The 21715-nt window shown below is 39.0% G+C and overlaps 1 protein-coding gene across 1 annotated transcript in view; it reads right to left on the reverse strand.

Annotated features, from left to right (window-relative positions):
• The window catches only part of psme4b (proteasome activator subunit 4b), a 59969-nt gene that overhangs the window by 12174 nt on the left and 26080 nt on the right, over nt 1-21715 (reverse strand). The window contains exons 14-35 of the mRNA XM_063482815.1: nt 21201-21265; nt 20856-21006; nt 19069-19167; nt 18747-18816; nt 16841-16908; nt 16137-16340; nt 11949-12106; nt 11582-11677; nt 11388-11443; nt 11197-11253; nt 11040-11095; nt 10839-10937; nt 10684-10746; nt 10310-10405; nt 9660-9791; nt 7542-7751; nt 7311-7447; nt 6331-6384; nt 4967-5096; nt 1051-1132; nt 614-767; nt 76-142 (exon numbers count right to left, since the gene is read on the reverse strand). Coding sequence (XP_063338885.1) covers nt 76-142; nt 614-767; nt 1051-1132; nt 4967-5096; nt 6331-6384; nt 7311-7447; nt 7542-7751; nt 9660-9791; nt 10310-10405; nt 10684-10746; nt 10839-10937; nt 11040-11095; nt 11197-11253; nt 11388-11443; nt 11582-11677; nt 11949-12106; nt 16137-16340; nt 16841-16908; nt 18747-18816; nt 19069-19167; nt 20856-21006; nt 21201-21265 — 2304 coding nt within the window. The remainder of the gene's footprint in view (nt 1-75; nt 143-613; nt 768-1050; nt 1133-4966; nt 5097-6330; nt 6385-7310; nt 7448-7541; nt 7752-9659; nt 9792-10309; nt 10406-10683; nt 10747-10838; nt 10938-11039; nt 11096-11196; nt 11254-11387; nt 11444-11581; nt 11678-11948; nt 12107-16136; nt 16341-16840; nt 16909-18746; nt 18817-19068; nt 19168-20855; nt 21007-21200; nt 21266-21715) is intronic.

Below are 21715 nucleotides of genomic sequence, written 5' to 3' on the forward strand. Positions count from 1 at the left end.
ACAGCCAAAATGTAATAATAGTTATAGTGAGGCATCGCTGAATGATTCTGTGTGTGGCCCTGTATGAGCACGCACCTCACTCATCTCCTCGTATGGCAGGTCATCTTTTGGCTTTTCCGAAGATGCATAGATCATCATTTCTCTGAAAGGAGCAGGAGACAAAGAAGAGGCTGCGGTGATTTATAGATAACAACACAAAGGAAAAATCTGGATAGACACATACTGTCTTCAAACAAGCAGCAAGGATAAATGAATGATTATAAAGTCAGTAGTCAGCAAGGCGTCTGAATACCAAGACAGAAGACAGCCACCCAGCGCTATACTTATACATCAATTCTTCTATCTAGGCCAGACAGTAAGTCGTTCCGTCAGCCTTATCTGGGACAGGCCGTGACAGAAAGCGAGTTCAACACCCTGCTAGTTATCCATCCACTCAGAGCCGCGTCATCCGGCAGTTAGCCACACACATAAACGTGGTCACAACTCCACAAAGCCAAGCATCAAATCAACCACGCAGTTAAGTCAATCAGCTACTTAGCTCCTTGCAAGCAAGCAGTTAATCAGCCTTTCAGTTTCTACATCTAACGCCTCATCTCTCAGTCACTGTCTTCACCTCGGCCATGAGTAGTATCCCCAGTGTGTCTTCTCCACAAAACACTGAGAGTCCCACTTTTCCTGAGTCAGAGGTAGGTTGTTGCTGTCGTACTGAAGCCAGCGATTTCCCTCCCGATCCCCCACGCACAGCCCATCAGGTTCCTCGATCCCACCTACAAATACAAAGCAATAACAGAAAGCACCCTTTACACTCATACACAAGAGTGCTATTTGTCTTATTTGTGGGGGAATGTGTGTTTGTGGTGGAAAGCTCTTGTGGTTTATGGCCATTTTTAAAGCAAATTTAGATGTTATTGTTTAACAGTGGTTGATTACAACTGATTATAACTATTATCTTATTAAAGTTAGAAACTAAAAATCCTGCTTTAGATATAAACATGAAAGCTGAATAATAATAGTTGGTGGTTGATTGTGTGCATTTGTGCGTAAACTCACTGATATCTGATGGCTTTACGGCCACTTTCTTACTCGGTCGTTTCAGTTGCTTCAGGATACCAGCCATTGCCGAGATTGCAACCTAACAGGTGGGAAATATTACCCAAAACAAGAGTAAAACAAGTTTATCATCGTAACTGTTGCCACAAACTGTAGTGACCCTACTTCACCTCTACAGGGAGACAGTTTTAGCCACAGTCACAGGGGATCCTTTAGGGCCAGTAAAAGTGCTGTGGGTATTAAAAAGTGCTGACACTACCGGCAGTCGTTTGATAGCGAACTGGAGAACAGCCTGATCTCAGTGTTGTAGCTAATCTTTGAATTGCTGCTGCTTTTTATGATAGTTTTTGTGTCTTAGCTCCATTAAATTGCACTTTTTGCCCAGATCTCTTTTTGCTTAGCTCACACTCTTTTCTTTTGTCTGCGCTGATCAGTTATGCTTTGGAGAGGTAAGACATTTTGCTCAATTACACACATGAATACAAACAAATAACTGTAAAAGTGAAACTCTAGCTGTGTTTTCAATAAATTCTACACTTTGCATGAGCCGCTTTTACAGAGAAAAAATAAATAAATAAAAAGAAATGGTTGTTGAATGTGCAGATGACTGTCTTAGACTGCAGTACACAAATATATATAATCATAAAATCATTCATTACCTCTTTTTGCAGTCATTGTAACATTTTTAAATATTCTCTTTTTTCATTATTAAAAAGGAAGAAGTACAGGGTGGGCCATTTATATGGATACACCGTAATAAAATGGGAATGGTTGGTGATATTAAAGTCCTGTTTGTGGCACATTAGTATATGTGAGGGGGCAAACTCCTCAAGATGGGTGGTGACCATGGTGGGCATTTAGAAGTCGGCCATCTTGGATACAACTTTTGTTTTTTCAATAGGAAGAGGGCCATGTGACACATCAAACTTTATGGTAATGTCACAAGAAAAACAATGGTGTGCTTGGTTTCAACGTAACTTTATTCTTTCATGAGTTATTTACAAGTTTCTCTTTGTTCACAGCCATTGACATGTCGAAGAGGTTAACACGTGAGGAGCAGATCGAAATTGTGTTGATATCTGGTGAACGCAGTAACCGGGTCATTGCAGCAGATTTCAATGCAAGACACCCTACGAGACCACCCATCTCCCATGCTACAGTTAGCAAACCAAGGTGATGGTTTGGTGTGGTACATGGGGTACAACGATAGTGGGTCCATTCTTCATCAATGGTAACCTCAAGGCCACTGGATATTTGAAATTGCTCTATGATGATGTGTTTCCCTCTTTATGCACTGAAGCTGGCACGTTCCCTGAGTTTCTCCAGCAAGATGGTGCACCACCACATTATGGGTGCCAGGTCCGAGCATTCCTAGATGAACAGTTTCCTGGAAAGTGGATTAGTCGTCGTGGGCCAGTTGAATGGCCCCCAAGGTCTCCCGATCTGACCCCCTTAGACTTTCATCTTTGGGGTCATCTGAAGGCAATTGTCTATGGTGTGAAGATACGAGATGTGCAGCACCTGAAACTACAGATACTGGATGCCTGTGCTGGCATTTCTCCTGCGGTGTTGCTATCAGTGTGTGAAGAGTGGGAGAAGAGGGTTGCATTGACAATCCAACACAATGGGCAGCACATTGAACACATTTTATAAGTGGTCAGAAACTTGTAAATAACTCATGAAAGAATAAAGTTACGTTGAAACCAAGCACACCATTGTTTTTCTTGTAACATTACCAATAAGTTTGATGTGTCACATGACCCTCTTCCTAGTGAAAAAACAAAAGTTGTATCCAAGATGGCCGACTTCTAAATGGCCACCATGGTCACCACCCATCTTGAGGAGTTTGCCCCCTCACATATACTAATGTGCCACAAACAGGACTTTAATATCACCAACCATTCCCATGTTATTACGGTGTATCCATATAAATGGCCCACCCTGTATTTTGTCTATATTTTGGGTAAGTACAAGTAATTGCAAACTGTGTTGCAAGTAGTGATTTGAAAGCACAACAGATTCTAACTGGATTTAAGTGACACTTGCAGGTATGTTTACATGCTGTTTAATGGTCTGCAGCTGAGCAATTAATTATGTATCCTGCAAATTGATGTGAGCACAGCACTTTTACACAGCGAGTGTTCAGTTGTTTGTCCAACAAGCTAAAGAGCAGGACAAGAGAAGTTAAATAAAAAAGGGGATTTTGGCCAGAGTGCTAATGTGTGTTTTTCAAAACCTGGAGCCCTCGCATTGTGTAGCAACTGCTGTCTGGCTCAGTGTGACCACCTTCTGTGCTCGTGATCCTGTGCTGATCTCACAGACTTATAAAGATCTAGGGTTTTATCCCATTATACATGTATTTCTCAGTATTGATAAGCAAATTGATTCTTGACTCATGCCCAAAAACAAGGTGTCCGGTCTAGGAGGAAATCTGACTCCCTCTTGTTTTTCTGTAGTTGCTTTTAGTCTTTGTGGAACTAATTTGCAAGCTGCTAAGAGAGGAACAAGGAACAAGAGATATTTTTCAGTTATTCAGATTTCAGTGACAAAATAATAAAAACCAATGAAATTTTAAGTATTGTGCATGAAGTTTATGCTGTGAAAATAGAAAATGGAAAACCTTGACCGTGAGTTTGGATGAACAGCCACATCTATTTACAAATCATTATCCTCTCACACGGTGTTCCACAGGGTTCTGTTCTGGGTCCTATTTCATTTGTATTCCATTTTCTCTCTTTATGTCAGCTTTTGTGATCATTTATTCACATCACTTATCAATGTTATGCCAGTAATATTTAGCTTTACATCACTTTTAAACCTGTGTTTCTTTTTATTTTATTATTTATCTTTAAAAAAATCTTTGAACTGTGAAAAAAAATCATGAATGTTAGATTATTTACTCCATCTGAATGAAAATAAAAATATAGAGATCCTTATTCATGCCCCAGACAGCCTGGTTCCCCAGGTTATTGGAAATCCAGGATTGCTCTCTAGCTATGTTAAAGTACACATAAGCAACCCAGGGGTGAGTTCTGATGAAGAACTGGTTAAGGGTCTGGTTCATTTTTGTTTTCATCAATTAAGAAATATCAGTAAACCTCCCCGTATTATATCTAAATGAGAGATGAAAATTGTATGAAGATTGCTATTGATACTTTTGTTTTATCTCGTTTGAATAGTTATCTCCCTCAGTAAAACATCCGTGGATCATCTACAGCTTGCACAAAAAACAATGCTGCAACAGATCCTTCAAGTGCTCTCACATCACACCTCTGCTGACCCCACGGCTCCCTATTAGATTCAGAATTCAATTCAAAATTCAGTTTTCCACCTTTAGGGCCCTGCATGGTGAAGCGCCCTCCAACATAACTGAACTTTTGTAGCCATATGTCACCAGCAGGACTCTCAGGTCTTCTGATCAGGCCTTGTTATCCTTGTTATCCCCAAATCTAGACTAAAACCTAAAGGAGACAGAGCCTTTGCAATTGTAGCCCCCTTCTTTGGAACACTCTGACTTCCTTTCTATCATCTATAAACTGAGCAGATGTCAAAAAACACCTTAAGGTTAATTTTTTTAAAACTAGCAATTAGGTGGCATGCCATTTTATTTTATTGTATATTTGTTTTTATGTGATTTGTATATAAATAAATTTACTTCCTAGCTTACTAAAATCTGCCAAATATGCCTCGCAATGGTAGGAGCTCACTGGTTCTTCAGTTATATGAGCTAAAAATTGCAATTAATTCAACCATAATGACTCTAGTAATGATCTGGGTTTTCATTATACTTCAGCTTTACTATAAAATGTTCGGATTCCCTGCTATCTGACCCTGGCTTGTCTGGAACATACAGTGTACTGGAAACTTCACATGAACCAAAGCTCATACAGATATACACATACACACAGCTTCAGACCTTGCGTATGCTGATGGAATCATGCACGAGGCTCTGTGTGAAGTAGAGGACAGCATCAGGGGGAAGTGGGTGATCTTCCCTCAACAGGAGAGATAGCCAGTCTGTGGCCATGTGCTCAAACTTCCAGGGTCTGAACCACAGGCATATAAAAAAAGAAACAGTTGGTAATAATAGAAATGCAGTTCTGTGTCTCAGCTCTATTTTCTACTGCCAAGCATTACAAGCAGCAAAAGCAGACAGTGCCACATCCTGGCTTCTTTCCATTGGCTCTACATTTTCAAATTGATTTTAAGATTCTACTAATCACTTTTAAAGCGTGTCTGGGCCTGGCCCCAAGCTACCTAGCAGAAATGTTGACTCCATATAAGCCAGTCTGCAGCTTTAGATCCTCAGGTGGTTCCCTTAGGGCTGCTCCAAACTCAAAGCTTAAATCTAAAGGTGCTCATGCTTTTACCAGCAGGTCCCCTCAACTCTGGATGACCTGCCTGAGGAGACAAGGCTCACAGAATCAGTAACTACCTTTAAATCACTTCTGAAAACTCATTCTTGTACAACTGCTTTTATGTGTTGTCATCACTTATAGCCTCTTATGTGTTCAGTTGTCTTGATTTCTCCTCTAGTCTTTATTTCTTTTATTTATTAGTATTTATTATTTATAATGTCAATTTGTGTTTTATACTGCATCTCTTTTTATTTATTTCTTTATCTCAACTCTACTTTCACGTTATCTTCTTTTGTTTGGGCTTACTATTTGGCTTTCTGTTTGAAATGAACTTGTGAGTATTCTTTTTGCTTGTCTGTTGAAGCACAATATGACTATTGTTTTTAAAGATGCTATAAGGATAACATTTTGTTTTTTTAATTAGGTGGATCCTTTGACGGAACAAATATGGGTCAGTTCTTTTGGAGCTGCTTGTGAGAATCAAAAGTGCAGAATATACAGTACTATATAGCTTACTCATGCTGTTTTCACACAGAAACTTTGGACAGTTTTCTGGAGACTTGGTTTGGATATTTTCCAGGTTTCACATGTAACACACAGAAGGAAATAGTCGGTTTCAAACATGTTTGCACTACTGGAAATACTTCCTTGGTTTAGGCAAGAGAGATGGCTCGATAAAGCTTGCAGGAGGTAACACACATGACATTCAATGTATTTTTTATGGCGGAATTCAACATCACTTAGACTTTGTACTAGGGAGTTGGCAGGTTAAAGACGGATCAATGTCAAATTCAACTGTATTGGATATTTGTGCTCTTTGTGCACCTCTGTAGCGTAAACAGAAATTGAAGTTTATGTGTGAAAACAGCTTTAGTGTATTCTAACATCTCAAAACACATAAACAGTTGGAGAGAAAACCTACAAGTCTCTGTCTTCAAGGCAGTCCAAAAGGTCATTGACTAACTTTTCATATTTCCTGTACAAAATAAAAACAGGTGTTGGTTAGTAGCACCACCCCCGGCTACTAAACTACCAAAATTTTATATATTACAAACCTAATAATATATTATAGGAATATTCGGGTTTTGCAGACACATGACCACTAATGACGTAATGTTAACTTGTCTGCCATTTTCAAAATGTGACAATCATGGTGCCAACATCAATCAGTGATCAACTGCATTAGACCCCAGTCACACAGACTTAGAGCCTGGAACCACCGGTGTAGAGGGGAAAAGTATTCCCAGACTGGCTGCAAGTGGTTGCTGGAGGTTGATGCCAGTCACTGGGAAAAAAGTCCAATCACACAGACTAGTTGATGAGAACTTCACAACCATCGACTGTTAGATAAAAAAGTGTGTTGCCTTTTTTACCTAACAAGTGGGAAAACCTACTTGTGACTCCTTTCGTCATGAGGATACTGCTACTGTTTGAATAGAAGTGACAGTGACAGTTATCTACAAACACTGTCGTGGTACTCTCCGAGCTGTATTGAAACTGTGAAAAGTACAGCTCAAACCAGAAATGGAGAAAATTCAGGTTCAAAGTAAAAGCTGCACTTTTTAAAACATGTTGGCTATGGCGCTGAGGCACAAACCTTCTGCATTTCCAGTTTGCTTCACATATTTTCAAGTAGTTAGCAAGTATTTGCAGAAAAATTTACCACAAAAAAAAAAAAAACTACAGGTAAATGTGGCAACCCACTAGCAAACCAAACCATTTCACCCAGCAACCTCCACAAGCCACTGCCAACCTGTTAGGGAATACACATTTTGGCCTAGCAGCCAGCGGTGGCTGTATCATGTTCAGTATGACAAAAAATATAGAATCTTCATGGGATATCATGTGAAAAACTTCAAAAAGACTTTTAATGAACAAGAGAAATCTACTTGTTATCCCTACCGTGCAGCAACCACATTTCTAATTCGCTGACGCTGAAGCCCTTCTTTTATCTCCTCTTTGGATGGTACCTCTAAACAAGGTGTGGGATTTTTCGATTGTGCAATCTGAATGGCTACTTCTACACATCCCTCAGACACCTAGAGGTAGAAGTGGGCAAAGGGGAGCAGCACACAGTTACAAAAAGTATCAGGTGAGGGTAGCATTTTGATGGTTAATGATCACTTTGCTCACAGTGAAGTTGATTCCGATAGTATCATGCTGGCGAAGGATCCTGTCAGTGATGTCATCAAGCAGACGACCGATTGATGGTTTCTCCAGGCTCATTGTGGGGGATAAGCCGCAGCGGACCAGAGCGGGCCACACCTGCCCAGCCCATTCCCAGTCCCTTGCACTGGCCATAGGAATACCACTGTACATACCCAGAAGGCAGTACAGAGCACCCTGTGAAAAGAAATGCACATATGTACAAACATTAAAAGAGATACTAGGTGTATCTTTGCAGCTTCAAAAATTTGCAAATGATGGTCATGTTTTTTAAACATTTAGAACATTCTTGTGATATTATGTAATGATACTATAAGTTATGATAATGATAACTGTAAGTGTGCACTTTTGCAATGTGCTTAAGAAGCTAAACATGTTAAATTTAATATTTACATGTTTACATTGGGCTCCACAAGTGCTCAGTGATTTTGTGGTTCTTCACAGTTCTGGGTTCAGTAACATTTGGAGCATTGATTGTAAATTTCAAGGCGTCTCTATGTAAATCTTTATTTGGTTAAACAGTTATTCTCTGTATGGGTTATTAACATGTGGAATTATTATTATTAATTTTATTGTGCTTTAAAGGCACTAGAAACCAGCATCACAAACTACCTCAGTCTAAAAATGCTGTTGTGTGTCACCTGGTTCATGTAACATACTTGCCCCATATTTACTGAAACTAAATTAAATTCATTAATCTTTTAGATAATTCCCAAAAAGTTGATTCTTATCATCTGGATGTAGTGGGAGAAACAGCTGAGACTGCTGACTGCAGGTTTCCCTAGCAATATAAACAGTGCATCTCCACAATGACTGAAACTAGCACCACTGACAAATAATGGGCCGTGAGGTCCGTTTCTTGATCATTAATATGCAAATTGTCATGACCATTGATCAACAACCACTGATTAATGACCATTGATCAATGACAATTGATGTGGACAAGTGGGTGAAAAATTTGTCTGACAGACAACTCACCCAAGCAGAGAAAAACATCCTTGCAAAATGGTTGAACTTTGCTGTGGCACTGTGACAAATCCCATTGATGGATCTGATCACAGCCACAGAAACAGCAATTCGAAACAACAACATTGCAGACGTGGAAGCAGAGCAACCACGGACACTGTTCAATCCTCGAACAGTGTCTTTAAATTGTTTTGTTTTTTTTCCTTATATATGCAATTTTGACAGAATTTCATGTCAACCATCTTGCTTAAAACCACATATTCAAATACAAACTATGTGATTATGTGGCTAGTATAGTTATTTTTGCCCATTTACACAAATGAATGGGAAACAATAGAATGAAACAGCAACGTAAACCATTTTCACACATGAATATATCAGGATAAGGCTGCATTTGTCCTTTGTCACGTTACTAGAATTACTCATACATGTGGTGAAAGTGTGGAGAAAGTGCGCAGGATGACATATGGTAGCTGTGAATCCACCAGTGTATTGTACAGCAGTGAAATCTGTCATCACAGGTTTTGTATGAGGGAGCTTTCAGGATAAAGACCGGCTAATCTGTGATCTGACAGTGTCAAATTTTTATCTTCTCATACGCACCTCTGTTGGGTAAGTTCAAGAAAAGTTCAGGGCTGCAGTGAATGTGTGAAAATGGTTTAAATCACATTTTTTTTGGTTAGAATACCAGGCTTACACAGGCCAGTGCTGTAATACAGAAACTACAAAGCTTCTCCCGTGTATACAAACCATAGCCGGTGATAATAGTGACTTTTTGTCTAGGAGTTGTTAGCATTGCCATTGCTATTTTCTAAGTACATTGCACAGAGGTACCACTGTTTCATTAAAAAATGACTGTATAAGGTTAATAATGACTCCTATACTGAAACATTTTCTTTCTGAGATATAAGAAGATACCAGAAAGAAAGAGGCAACAATGTAGGATGGGTCAAGGCCTACTTGCCAAAAAGTAAGCAGTAAAGCTTCAAAAGCAGTGCAGGACAATGAGGCCACCTACTGAGGACAAAATTTAGCACTACGGATGATGTTTCAGCACCACGGAGAGTGACCAGTATGACAAACAAGTGATGCATTCCTATGTGTTTGCATGCACAGTACCTTAAACTGCTGCTGCGTGACACCAGTGTGTTGTGGCGACAACAGTTGTAGGATTCGGGGAATGAGGTCTCTGTAAGAGAAACTATAGGTTCCCAAGGCAGCCATAAGCACATTCTGTGCCCTGCTGCGTACCTGCAAGGACGAATACGCACACATAGTTTTACAGATGCACATGCATGCATTCTCACACTTTTTCGCTTATATCAAAAGTGCCATCATGATTATAGAAGTCAGCAGATCAGTTCTTCATTACTTATTTAATTAACTCTGTCAAGCTACGTGATTTGTCTTGTGTATTTGTGGTTAGCAGGCCTGCACAAGCAGTTATAGACAGACACATTTTGGAGGTGATCCAAAACCGAATTGGGATGATTTGGAAGAATTTGTGATCATTGTTAGACCATATCATATCATATCATATCATATCATATCATATCATATCATATCATATCATATCATATCATATCATATCATATTAACAAATGTTAAAATATAATATGAAAAACAAAAAAAATCTCACACTAGTCCAGATCCAGAGACTCAGTTCTTGCATGGTGTATAAGGAAGTTTAGGTCTTGGTGGATGTATGATGTTATTGTTACATGATTTTTTTTTTTTTTATGTGTGTTTTACTTTATTATTTTTTTTACCTGGCTATAAGTGCTGGTAGAAAGCAGCAGCAGATCACAGAGCAGATCCTGATGAACCACTTTATATTCACTCCCCTCCACAACCATCTTTCTCATCTATTCACACAAAAATACAATCTTCATTTAAATTCTAGATTGCATGTCAATTATGACTTTTGTGACATCAGACTTTCAGTAGTTAAGTAAAAAAATATGATAATATACTGAAATATCTATTAAAAATATGAAGAAAATAGTGTTCTCAGTCACATTATTACTGTGTTGTTTTGGTGAATCATGAGTGGAAAGTTATGTTTACACCTGTAATGTGTACCTTTTCAAAAACCCACCAATATTTTTTTCATGACCAGGCACAGTGTTTTAATTAAACAAACCTCATGCTGGAGCAAAATCCGGTCAATGAGTAGAGCTCTAATGTGCTGCTTCTTCCCGAGAAGCTGCAAAAGTAAAAAAGCAAAGTATTGAAATCATCTTGTAAATGACTCATTGAAACAAACAACCAGCAAGTTTGTGTACTTTTCCAACTCACCCTGTTTTCCATGGACTTCTTGACGAGGGTGAAGCTTTTCCAGCGTGAGTCAAACTCCTTCTTGTGAGTGCCTCGGAAAAACATGAGGTCACTGATGATCTGCAGTCAGGCAGACAGACAAAGGGTGCTGTGAGACCTTTGCAGGCCTGCTGCAGGATAGAATAACAACATTTCATATAAAGAATAAAACGAGAAGGATACCTTAATAATGATAAACAGTGACTTTGTATCATCCTCTGAATGCTCTAAGATATGATCTGGATTAAGAGAAGTGGATACAGGTAAATTATGCAAAGACATTTCATCTGGCGTGAGAAGTTAGAAACTGGAGTGTGGTGAAGTTAAAATCTTCACTCACGTAGCAGCAGTCTCATGGTTTGGCAGATGGACTCTCGGTAGTTCTCCCTTGAAGCATCTGGAGGGGGAGGGATAGAAGAAATACAGAAGCCCCGTATGGGCACAGAATACAGGATGAGTGGCCGCATTGCCAACAGAAACTAATGGGAGATTGAGTGTTTGTAAATATGTTTTATGTGGCTGTTTTCATACCGTAGTCAACACCTATATGCAGCTTGACCTCCCCAAGATTCACCATGGAGGAAACCCTGACAAGAAGCAAAGTGTAAGGAGCAAAACGTGACAAGACTGCATGATGTTTTTGTTTCATATATATATATATGTGTGTGTGTGTGTGTGTGTGTAGGGGGTGTGTGTCCATGTGTGTATGCAGGTATAGGGCTCACAGGTCGGATACGTGTGGTCCATCCAGTGGGGGCAGCAGATTTCCAGCTCCAAGAAGGCAGTGCTGCACAATAGCGAGGCTCTGCAACAACTCCTCCCTGGGAATCAGGCAACACATGAGATCACTGAGCGCGTGTGTTTATATGTGCAAGGAATTTCTGAATTTCTTGGCAGCTGAATTTAGCATTCCCCCTCTTTACCCCTAATTAGGCTTTAAAAAGATACAGATATTTAAAACTGAAGTCATGTAATCCTGGAAGCAGGCAAAGCTCATTTATCACTAATGACAACCTACACCTTTATTTGTTTTCTTTGTGAGTGTGCCTAATTGCATCTGAATACTTAAAACTGAGAGAAATGACAGTACACCTGCTCATTGGCTGCTCTCCAGAGACGTGGCCCTTGATTCGTTGCAGCTCAGGGTGCAGGAGGTGGGACAAAAGATGGAAAACAAAGCTTTCCTCCTCCGGTCCAGGCACATGCCAACACACACCCAACGCTGCCACATCTCCTGGTCTGCCCCAGTCCTGGAAAGTGAGGCAGAACATTTTGTCAGATAGTTGTAGAGGGTGGCTGCCAGTTTTTCCACTGGAAGAACTGTCAGTTAAACCAGCACAACCAGTCAGCCTCAAAACCACAGATTTGTGTCATCAACTGGTATTTAAATGCTTAAACACATTAAGCATAAGGTCAAAACTCAATGGAAAATAGAAAAATATTGACGCAAGAGACTGGTCTACTATCATATGAAAGCAGCTGAATCCAACTAGCGAAGCACTGAAATGAAATTAAAAAGAAATTCAAGGAGAATGAATCTTAAAGCACAGAATCGGTGACCGTGAACTGCAAATGAAAAGAGGTTGGTATTAGAAATGAAAAAAGAAAGTAAAGCAGTGAAAAGCAACAGAGGAACATAGCTGTAATTACTGCCATCAAGTCATCAAAACAAACACAAGAGCCCAGCACTCCTGTGCCAAAATATCATCAAGATTTAAAAAAGAAAAAGAAAAAGAAAAAAAGAGTAATCCAGAGACATTTTTTTTTTCTCTCGGGGAATGAAATAAATAGTGAAGGAGAAGGAGCTCAGCAAATCTCCAGCTGTCATAAGGTATAAAGGACATTTCAGACCTTGTATTAAAATGCAGTAATTTTGTTGCCTTACAGGAATTTTCCGTAACTTTTAAAGAGAAAACTTCAGCACAAAAAGAGGACTTGGGCTTATCCAGGTATCGTCATATTTAACCCTGGGTTTTCAGTGTTATGAAGGCGATTCACTTCTCAGCTGGTAACATTACCATAACAACTTCATGCTATCTTCAAGATTAAAAGATTAAGATTTAAGATCAACAGGTATGAAATCACTGCCTACTAATCACTTAATAATCTGGAATATAGCATCACCAATCTGTGATGATGCCTCAGACCTCTGTGTACAGACTGTAAGAGGATCTGCTTTCATAATAGCGTCTAAAGCATTTCCCAGATGAGCATCAGTAATAAATATAGATTCTTAGATGCAACTTTAGTGCTGCATTTTCCTGTTGGCTACAAACAATTTCATTACTCTATAAGTATTAATATATGATCTTAAAACCTGTTGACAATTGACTTGTTGATCGAATGTGCAAATTTAGACTAACCCTAAATTACAATTAATTTTTTTATATTTAATCTTTACTCTCAGACACTGGAACTTCAGATGAACAAATAAAAACCGAAACTGTCTCACGCACCTCTAAATGTTAATGGAATTACAACTGAGTATTAACAGGGAACATTGATACCCTGTTAATTTACACACTCAGCATTTTTGCCGATTTTCCTTCCTGGCCTCAAATAGGATAGATTTTATGAATATAGTGCATGTTTTCCACCCTTGGAAAAACTTTTAAAGACACTTTTTAAAGACACTTATACCACTAAATTGTCAGAAGCAGCTGTGTTGCTTTCAGTCTGTACTATGTGCGTAAGCTCCTTATATTTTCCAAATCGTATAGTTATATCTTCTTTGTAAAATCAGCCAGATCCAACACTTGTGGCTTATTTGGAAAACCTTGCGTTAACCCTGGATTCACTTTTTAGATTTATAATCACCTTCATGAGATAGCTCAGCCTGAGCAGATTGACCCAAATATCCATAGTATTGATGCCAACGCTGGTACTGGTAGTGGATCAATACCAGCGCTATAGGACTGACGCTTTGTTTCTATCCTCAGTTCAGTATGTAACCCACTGAATACTGTTAAATAAATTATAATTTGGGAAACTACAAAATAGTTTGAGCCTTTTTTATTTTGAATGTCATTTTGTTATTTTATTTATAGCCCATTGCACATTCAAACAACAGAAGTTGACCCGAATGCTTGAAAAACTGAAATGTGTGTTTTGTTGTATGAACTAATTGTGGAAAGGAAAAATCACAGTGATTTAGCAGTCATTAATAATGTGTTCAGAATTTGGAAATGAATTATTCAGTTCATAAACTGAATAATAAACACAGATACATTGTATATACAGAGCCAGATAATCGAAAGACAACCTGGCTATGTTTAACTTACCTTGTAGAACAGGGACCAAGAGCTTTTGGTAGCTAATGCTAGATAAACTGTGTAACTGAGCCACTTTGCCAACTTTTAAACGATTCTTTATTTATTTAGTGTTCCTCATTGTCCTTTTACTTTATCATAGCTTATGTAGCTTCACAATAAAAGATTACCACTGATAAAATAATTTTATAATCTGCCACAAACTACAAAAAGCAAAACCCAACACAGGGCTGGAAATTTAGTACTACTGCTAACTACTGAAGGCTACTAAGTCAAAATATCTAAATACCACTGTCATATTTATCTGTATTACCTAGAGTCCAGATTAACACTAAATAAATATTTTTACCTAGCAGATTCATCATAATATTCTTCTTCTTTTGGCTGCTCCCTTTAGGGAGTCTCCACAGCAGATCATCATCCTCCGTCTCACCTTATCCCCAGCATCCTCTTGTGTCACACCAACACTCTGCATGTCCTCTCTCACTGCATGCATGAATCTTCCCTGTGGTCTGCCTCTTTTCTTCCTGCCTGACAGCTCCACATTCAACATAATTTGTCCAATATATCCACAATCCTTCCTCTAAATGTAAACCCACTGTCATCAATGACAGGCTGAATTAAATTAGTGAGTGTTACCACTTCATAGTGTGTACTCTGCAGCTTTTTTTGGCTCATGGAATCTGAACTTATTCCACTTTTTCACATTTTTGGACTCTGTTATTTTTAGTTTTCTAACAAAACATATTCAAGTTACAGTTCATTTATGGATTTAGGGTTGGTGTTACAGAGGAGGCTGCTAGAGACAGTGTGAAATGGAGGCACATGATCCACTGTGGCACTGAGCTTTAATTTGAGAGGTTAAGCAAAAAATTGCATAAAATTGCATTGACCTTTACGAAACCACATCTTCCTATTTCATGAAGAACTCGTTTTTCTTTGTTTATTCCTTTCTAAAAATATATAGATCTATCCATGAGAGGTATGTGGCTCATCCACTGTGGATTTTTCAATCACAAAATGTTGGTATTGAGGGAGTTTTTATAAATAAATAGGTAACGTTTCAATACTGCACAAAAAAACAAATATTAGAAGTTATTGGGGAAAGAAAAATTACGTGATCCACTTGGATTTCTTGCTTTTGTGGCTTCCAGCTTTGGGAAACTATTTTTTTTTAATTTCCTTGAACAACACAGATGTGGTTATTTTTCATGCCAGAGTACGAGCAGTATTGGCCAGTATATGGCCCAGCAGTGTAGCCATTTAATTTTAATGTGAACTAGGCTTTCTAAATGCAAAAGGAAATTGCATTGCAATAATTAAACCTGTAAGATAGCATTATAAATTAAAGGACAATACAGAGCAGCTGTAATGGTTCAGCTTGCGGCCTTTTACATTTCCTAGAAGATTTAATCATTTCCTGTGACTCACTAAATACTTTAATGTCTGTGAAAACAGCCAGTTCGCCTGCGCGGGTGTTAGTGAATATGGCATAAGGTGAAACTAAGCAATTAGAGTCAAGGAACTGCATAGGCAGGTAAAATGGCTCACTCTGCTCACATCATACACGCCTCACGTCACATACTCTCCCAATTTAGTGGTCTATTTATGCTGCAAAATTTCCCATCTCTTTCTCTGGCTTTTTAGGTCTTTGGCTGATGTTTCAATCCCTCCACCACTCCTATGTCTACCTGTGAGCGGCTGTCTGACTGAAGAGGGAGCAGCATTAGTCAGTAATATAATCCAGCGGTGTATTTACTTTAAATTTAATGAAGGCTTTCAGATTGTCATATTAGAAATGGAAAAGTCCAACTAGTGGCAAAGTTTTCCAGCGACAGATTTAATATTATATTATTTCAACAATAACCATACAGCATGTGGAACTAGAGGCAAGGAGCTGGCTTTAACTTCAGCATCACTTTATCGGATTAAATAATGGCGGCCGATGTTTTCTTTCCTAGCTCTTTGTGCCATTGTGTGTGTGTGTGTGTGTGTGGGTCTGTGTGTTTACCCGAATAGGGAGGTCAGTATCAAAGCTGCCAGAGGTGCTGCGGTACTCAGTGGGATAGATGAGGGAAAACGATCGGAGTGTGTGCTCCAGAAGACTGCAGGCGAGTGTGTACGCCCGTTTGCAGCGCAGACGCACACACACACGCAAGATCCGCTCCAGGTCGCCCCGATATTTTAACATCTGTTTGCCATCCACACGGGTTACCTAATGACAGAACACACACACACAGGAGTACATGAACACACAGGCAATTCACTGGAGAGTTGTGTCTTAAATATTGAGGTTCTCCAGTAAATCGTAGCGTCTGGCTCGCTCCCACTCACAGTAAGCTCCCAGGGGCAATAAAACAAAACTGAAAGAGTATCAATATTTCTGGTTAACAATAAAGCTCTTTGCAATTTATGACCGTGCAGGGTGTATGATGCAAAAAAAGTCTTTTGGCTGTATATCTTTTTTTTTTTGGTCTCACAATGTCACAAGTATAGCTTTTTAAATTTAAAAACAGATAAACACACCAGCCGGTTTCATACATTTTCAGTGTTTTCCACTGAAACATCCCCAATGTGCAAATCACTCAAGCAGTAGTGAAGAAAATTAACTTCTCTTAAAGCAAACAGCCATTTCTGGATTCACAATAAAGCCTTGTATTGTTATAATCAGTCACACGCATTACGTTTTTAGGAGTGTGTGTGTCCTTCTCTCACCTCAGAGAGCAGCTGGAGATTCCACAGCAGCTCCTTATCCAGCTCATCTTCACTCTGCAGCTCCTCATCTACAGACACACACACATAAACAAGCTGAATTATGTACTTCACTGCTCCCCTGACAGATCACGCTCCTATTGTCGAATTTTGGGATCAAAATTCACTTGTTTAGCCATGTGAGCTGCATAGCTGGCAGCCTATTAGTTTATCTGTATAAAATGCATCTTAAGCTGTTTTAACTAACTTAACTAACTAATGTTAATTAATGTTAATTAATAATCACTAGTATAGCTTTTTATTAATCTGCTTGACAAAAATATTATTTTTACCACCTTGAGGATCTTATGGTCCAAAATTTAGAACTCAGCTTAAAGTGCTGCTTACTCTAGCATAGTATGTTAAGTCTTGTTAAAGTGTTGGTCTGATTTTGACGTATTTGACATAAAATGTAAAAAACACAAGCCAGTTTTATGCAAAAGTGGGCACGTGAGTAAAAACAAGTAAATAACACACTTTGTTGTCAATAATAGCCAATCAAAGCCATCTCTTAAATGTTATGTTACACTTTATTACATTTAATTTAAGTTAATGAATATAATTCTTCAGATTATTGGTGTCCCCTTGGAGGTGATGGTGATAGTCAACTGAGCCACCCTGTCATCAGGGTACAACATGTGAGTCATTAAGGCTCCTTTGTGAGGCACTGCCCCACCATGCCATCATGCAAGTTGTTGAGGTGAGACAAATCAGAATTTGAATGAGGGCTTCATCACCTGGGCAAGCTGATAGCTGGTCTCAAACTTCTATTCAATAACGGTCGTTCACAGGGAACATACATGCCTACTTCTCCTTATAAAATGGAACTTTGGCATCCTCGAAAGAGTCTCCTTTCTTCTTTAATGTGCACACCTGAGTCTTATACTGTTGAAGTGGCTCCTATGTTATGCATCTGTAGAGTGGTTGTTTGGCTTCTCCGATGTATGCACTATTTAACAAATTTATTAGACTACTGCCATCACTAAATCTACAATCTCATGTTGTAACACCCCACAGGCATGGAAAATTATGCAAATGGTTCTTGTAAAGGAGTGAAAAGCTCTATATGCACACTGAAATGTCTTCAAGTTGCAGGTTAAGATAACTATGAACTCTGACAGGAGCCAGAAAACCAATAAAACTTTCAAGTAAAACAGCTGTTCCGATGTATATCACAAGGAAACTTTCCTTCCAAACCGCACATGTCACACATACTATTAACATTTTCTCATTTTAAGTTCATGAAATGAAAGCTGTCAACTAACAACCAATTAGCATTTAAAGAAGCGGGCACTTTTAAAGTCAAACTTCTATCTTCATTTATTTCCCAGAGTCCACTAAAGTGATTTTGCATGATTCGCAGTTCAAATTCCCCCCCTTGTCTATCTTAAACTGGGCCTTGGCGCCACCTCTCAGTTCATCCACTGTCTGAAACCAAGCATTTAGAGCAGTCTGAAGTCTGAGCTTTTGACTCACAGGGATTACTTGTACATACACTGACCTCATTATTTGAAATTTTGGCCAACATACTTTTTCCAGGACTGCCCAAGCTTTTGCATACAACTGAGCTGACCACATACATGAGCCAAGTCTCAAAGTTAATTCACGCAGTTTCTAATTTCTTTCTAATTTCCCTTAAATCTGTTCCACTTAGACAGCACCAGTTGCTAAAGAATACTATTGTTAGAGAAAAACACTTGCTTTTTAAAGAATGAAGATTTTTATTTACAGTGATAAATAAAACTGCAGGTTTTATTTATCACTGAATGAATTCTGAATGAACTAGTTTAACGCTTATTGGAACAGCCTTAATGCAAACAGAGTTACATTACTACACACACACACTGAACTGTTGCACAGTTATACTGACTGTCAGTAATGTGGGAGATGACGCTGCAGCAGTGAGGGACAAACAGTCGGAGAGACTCGGAAGGATGACACTGCAAACAGACACACATGTGCACATCCAGAAAGTACACACATAGATATGCACACATACAGTTAGATGCCCAAGCACAAACACAAATACATGCATAAGATCACAAACAGTAAACCATCAAAATAAGGCCATAGCATAGTAAATATGCATGTAGCTAAATTGAACATGTTAGTGGAGAAAAACTGCATTTTCCAACATCTTAAGCACATGAAATCTTTGTTTGACATTCTTTAATTATCTTGAATACACGTACCTTTGCTGCAGCTCTGCACATGTCAGCCACCATCCTGCCTGACACGCATGTTTCGAAGATGTTTGAGGTGGCAAAGTTAAACACTTTCTGCAATGCAACCTAATGCAGAGGAAGGATTTAAGAAGATCGAGTGATGTACTTAATTACTGCTATTTTCATTTATTTATTTAGGGACAAATATTAGAAATAAACATAATTTCTCAATTAATAACCATCAAATGAGACACTTTATATGGTAAAGTAGAGACTAAAACAATATAGAAACTCCATTCATCCCCTTTGAGCAAGCACTTGGCAACAGTGGGAAAAAAAGACTCCCTTTTAACAGGAAGTGACCTCTGACAGAACCAGACTCATAGAGCAGCAGCCTTCTGCCAACATTGTTGAGACATCCAATTCTCTGTCTGTACTTATAGTGTAACTAAGGGATGGATCAGGGTCACATGATCAAGCCCTAGCTATTAAGTATAACTATAAAAGTCTGCCTCATCAGTCCAAATAAGGATCTGGTACCACGGGAGAGAGGAGACCTGGAAACTAGGAATCACAAGTAAGCCTGCAGTCTGACAATGAAATGCTCTACTGGGATAACACGGCACTATGAGGTCTTTTAAATACAGCAGAGCTTGGTCACTGTGTGGGTTTTGTATGTTAGGGGAAGGATATAAACTAAATCCTGGATTTTCAACCTGCTCTCATTCTCAGTGGAGTTGTGGTGGTGTGTCTCAGTTACACACAAGGTGTCCTTGTGGTGACAGAAGGTTATGGCATTAGAGAGATGGAGGCTGTTACTCATGTTTTTCAGTGGGTAGGTTTGCTGTAGTGAAGAAGTGTTATCTAAACCTCACCAGTGAGTGAAAGTTAAAAGCAAGTGGAAACAAGTGAAATAAAAGTGACACAAAGGTGCAAACAAGCTACAGACAATGGTCTCCTGGCTAATAAACCTGTGGCTTATGCCCCACCACCATCCCTCTTTTGAGGTCTCTGAGAAAGGACTGTTAAAATCTCTCGGGGGCAATGCATCAAGGCACCGATGCCAAAAGTCACCTTGTGCGTAATGGTGAGACGCAGGTGGCATCTGAAAATGGCATCATTTGACGTCCTGGGATGAGAATGCGTCAGGACTTTACAGGAAATCAGTGAAAAGAAGCTGATATTGAAGAAATATGATCATCTCTTTCCATTGTCTGTCAGTACTCTCCATGCTGCGTTGCTACATTTTGTATCAGTGGGAGGCTTTTCAAAAAGCTTTTAGAAAAGCTTGATAATAAGGAATTATAATAGTCAAGCCTCGATGTATTAGATACATGGACTAGTTTTCCAGCAGCACTTAGAGACTGTATGCGTCAATCTCTGACAACAATGCACAGATAAGAGAAGGCACTCAAAAGCCTATTTTTTTTGCGAATCATATATGCTAGTTAAAAAATGACTCCAAGCTTTTGCATAGCAGTAGAGGAGGCCAAGGTAATGTCATCCTGAGTAAATCTGGCTTTAGGGCCAAATACAATAAGTTCTGTTTTCTCTGAATTTCGAAGCAGAAAATTATAAGCCAAGCCACTAAATTTTCACTCGCTGAACTGTGTGATGTGGCTTCATAGCTAAATATAGCTGGATATCATTTGCATAGCTATGAAAATATGTGCCATGTTAAGGTCAGCAGTCTAAATTAGGAGGTGATAAAGAATTGTTTGGGTAAGGTCAGAGTACTGCGAGGACTGAATTAATAAACTTAATTAAAGAGAGAGTGAAATCTTTGAAAGTGTTGGTGTGTATTAATGCACTACCTTGTATATTTCCAGCGAGCACTGTGTTAAGATTGTGCTCACAGTGGAGGAAAGGCCCAACTCCACCAGGCTTTCCAAATGAGTCTGAGTATCCGTCTCCATCTCATCTCGTGTCTGTTCCAGGGTACTGCTGTCTATCAGAGCAAAGCACCTGCACAAAGACACACACAAATACACAAGCACACACTTAAAACACTCCGCAGTAATGAAAATGTCAACAGCGCTATGGAGAAAAAAAAAAAAGAAAAAAGTGAGACTGGTGCATTTCAAACAGACAGACGCATTCGCATTCAGACACTGACAACAAAGCTTTACTAAATGACAGACTTGTTAATGTATCTCTACCTGTCCAGGAACTGCAGAACAAAGTCTTCAAACTCAGCCGAAGCGAAACACAGATCCTTTTCAATCTGTGAGGAAGAAAGAAAGAGATGATTAGTATTTGTAGAATACTACAGTGCGTTATTTTATTTCTTTGTAGGTGTGCTTGTCTCGGAAGAAAGCTTTTGAAGTGTAACTCTGACACAGAAAGAGGAGGGTTAACTAAGCAGAGGGAAGCAGCTGGCTACCAGGAAAATCCACATCTCAGTTTTTACGCTTTGATTTCTGTACAGTTTAAAAACATCACGCTATATTGCAATTAGTGACCTTTAAAGGTTCTGGCAGGCAGTTTTTGTTGCTGCTGTTGACCTAGCAAGTGATTTCCCCTATTGCCAGTTTTATGCCATGCAACCATTTGCACATTTAGTGTATGAAATATGAAAATTATTTCAGTGCTTTCACCAAACTGTCATAGAGGTAGCAAATAAGTATATTTCAACAAATGTAAATTAAGCATTTAAGGTTACTAATATTCAAAT

The sequence above is a fragment of the Pelmatolapia mariae genome, linkage group LG8 (genome assembly GCF_036321145.2).
Source record: "Pelmatolapia mariae isolate MD_Pm_ZW linkage group LG8, Pm_UMD_F_2, whole genome shotgun sequence".
NCBI classification, from domain to species: domain Eukaryota; kingdom Metazoa; phylum Chordata; class Actinopteri; order Cichliformes; family Cichlidae; genus Pelmatolapia; species Pelmatolapia mariae.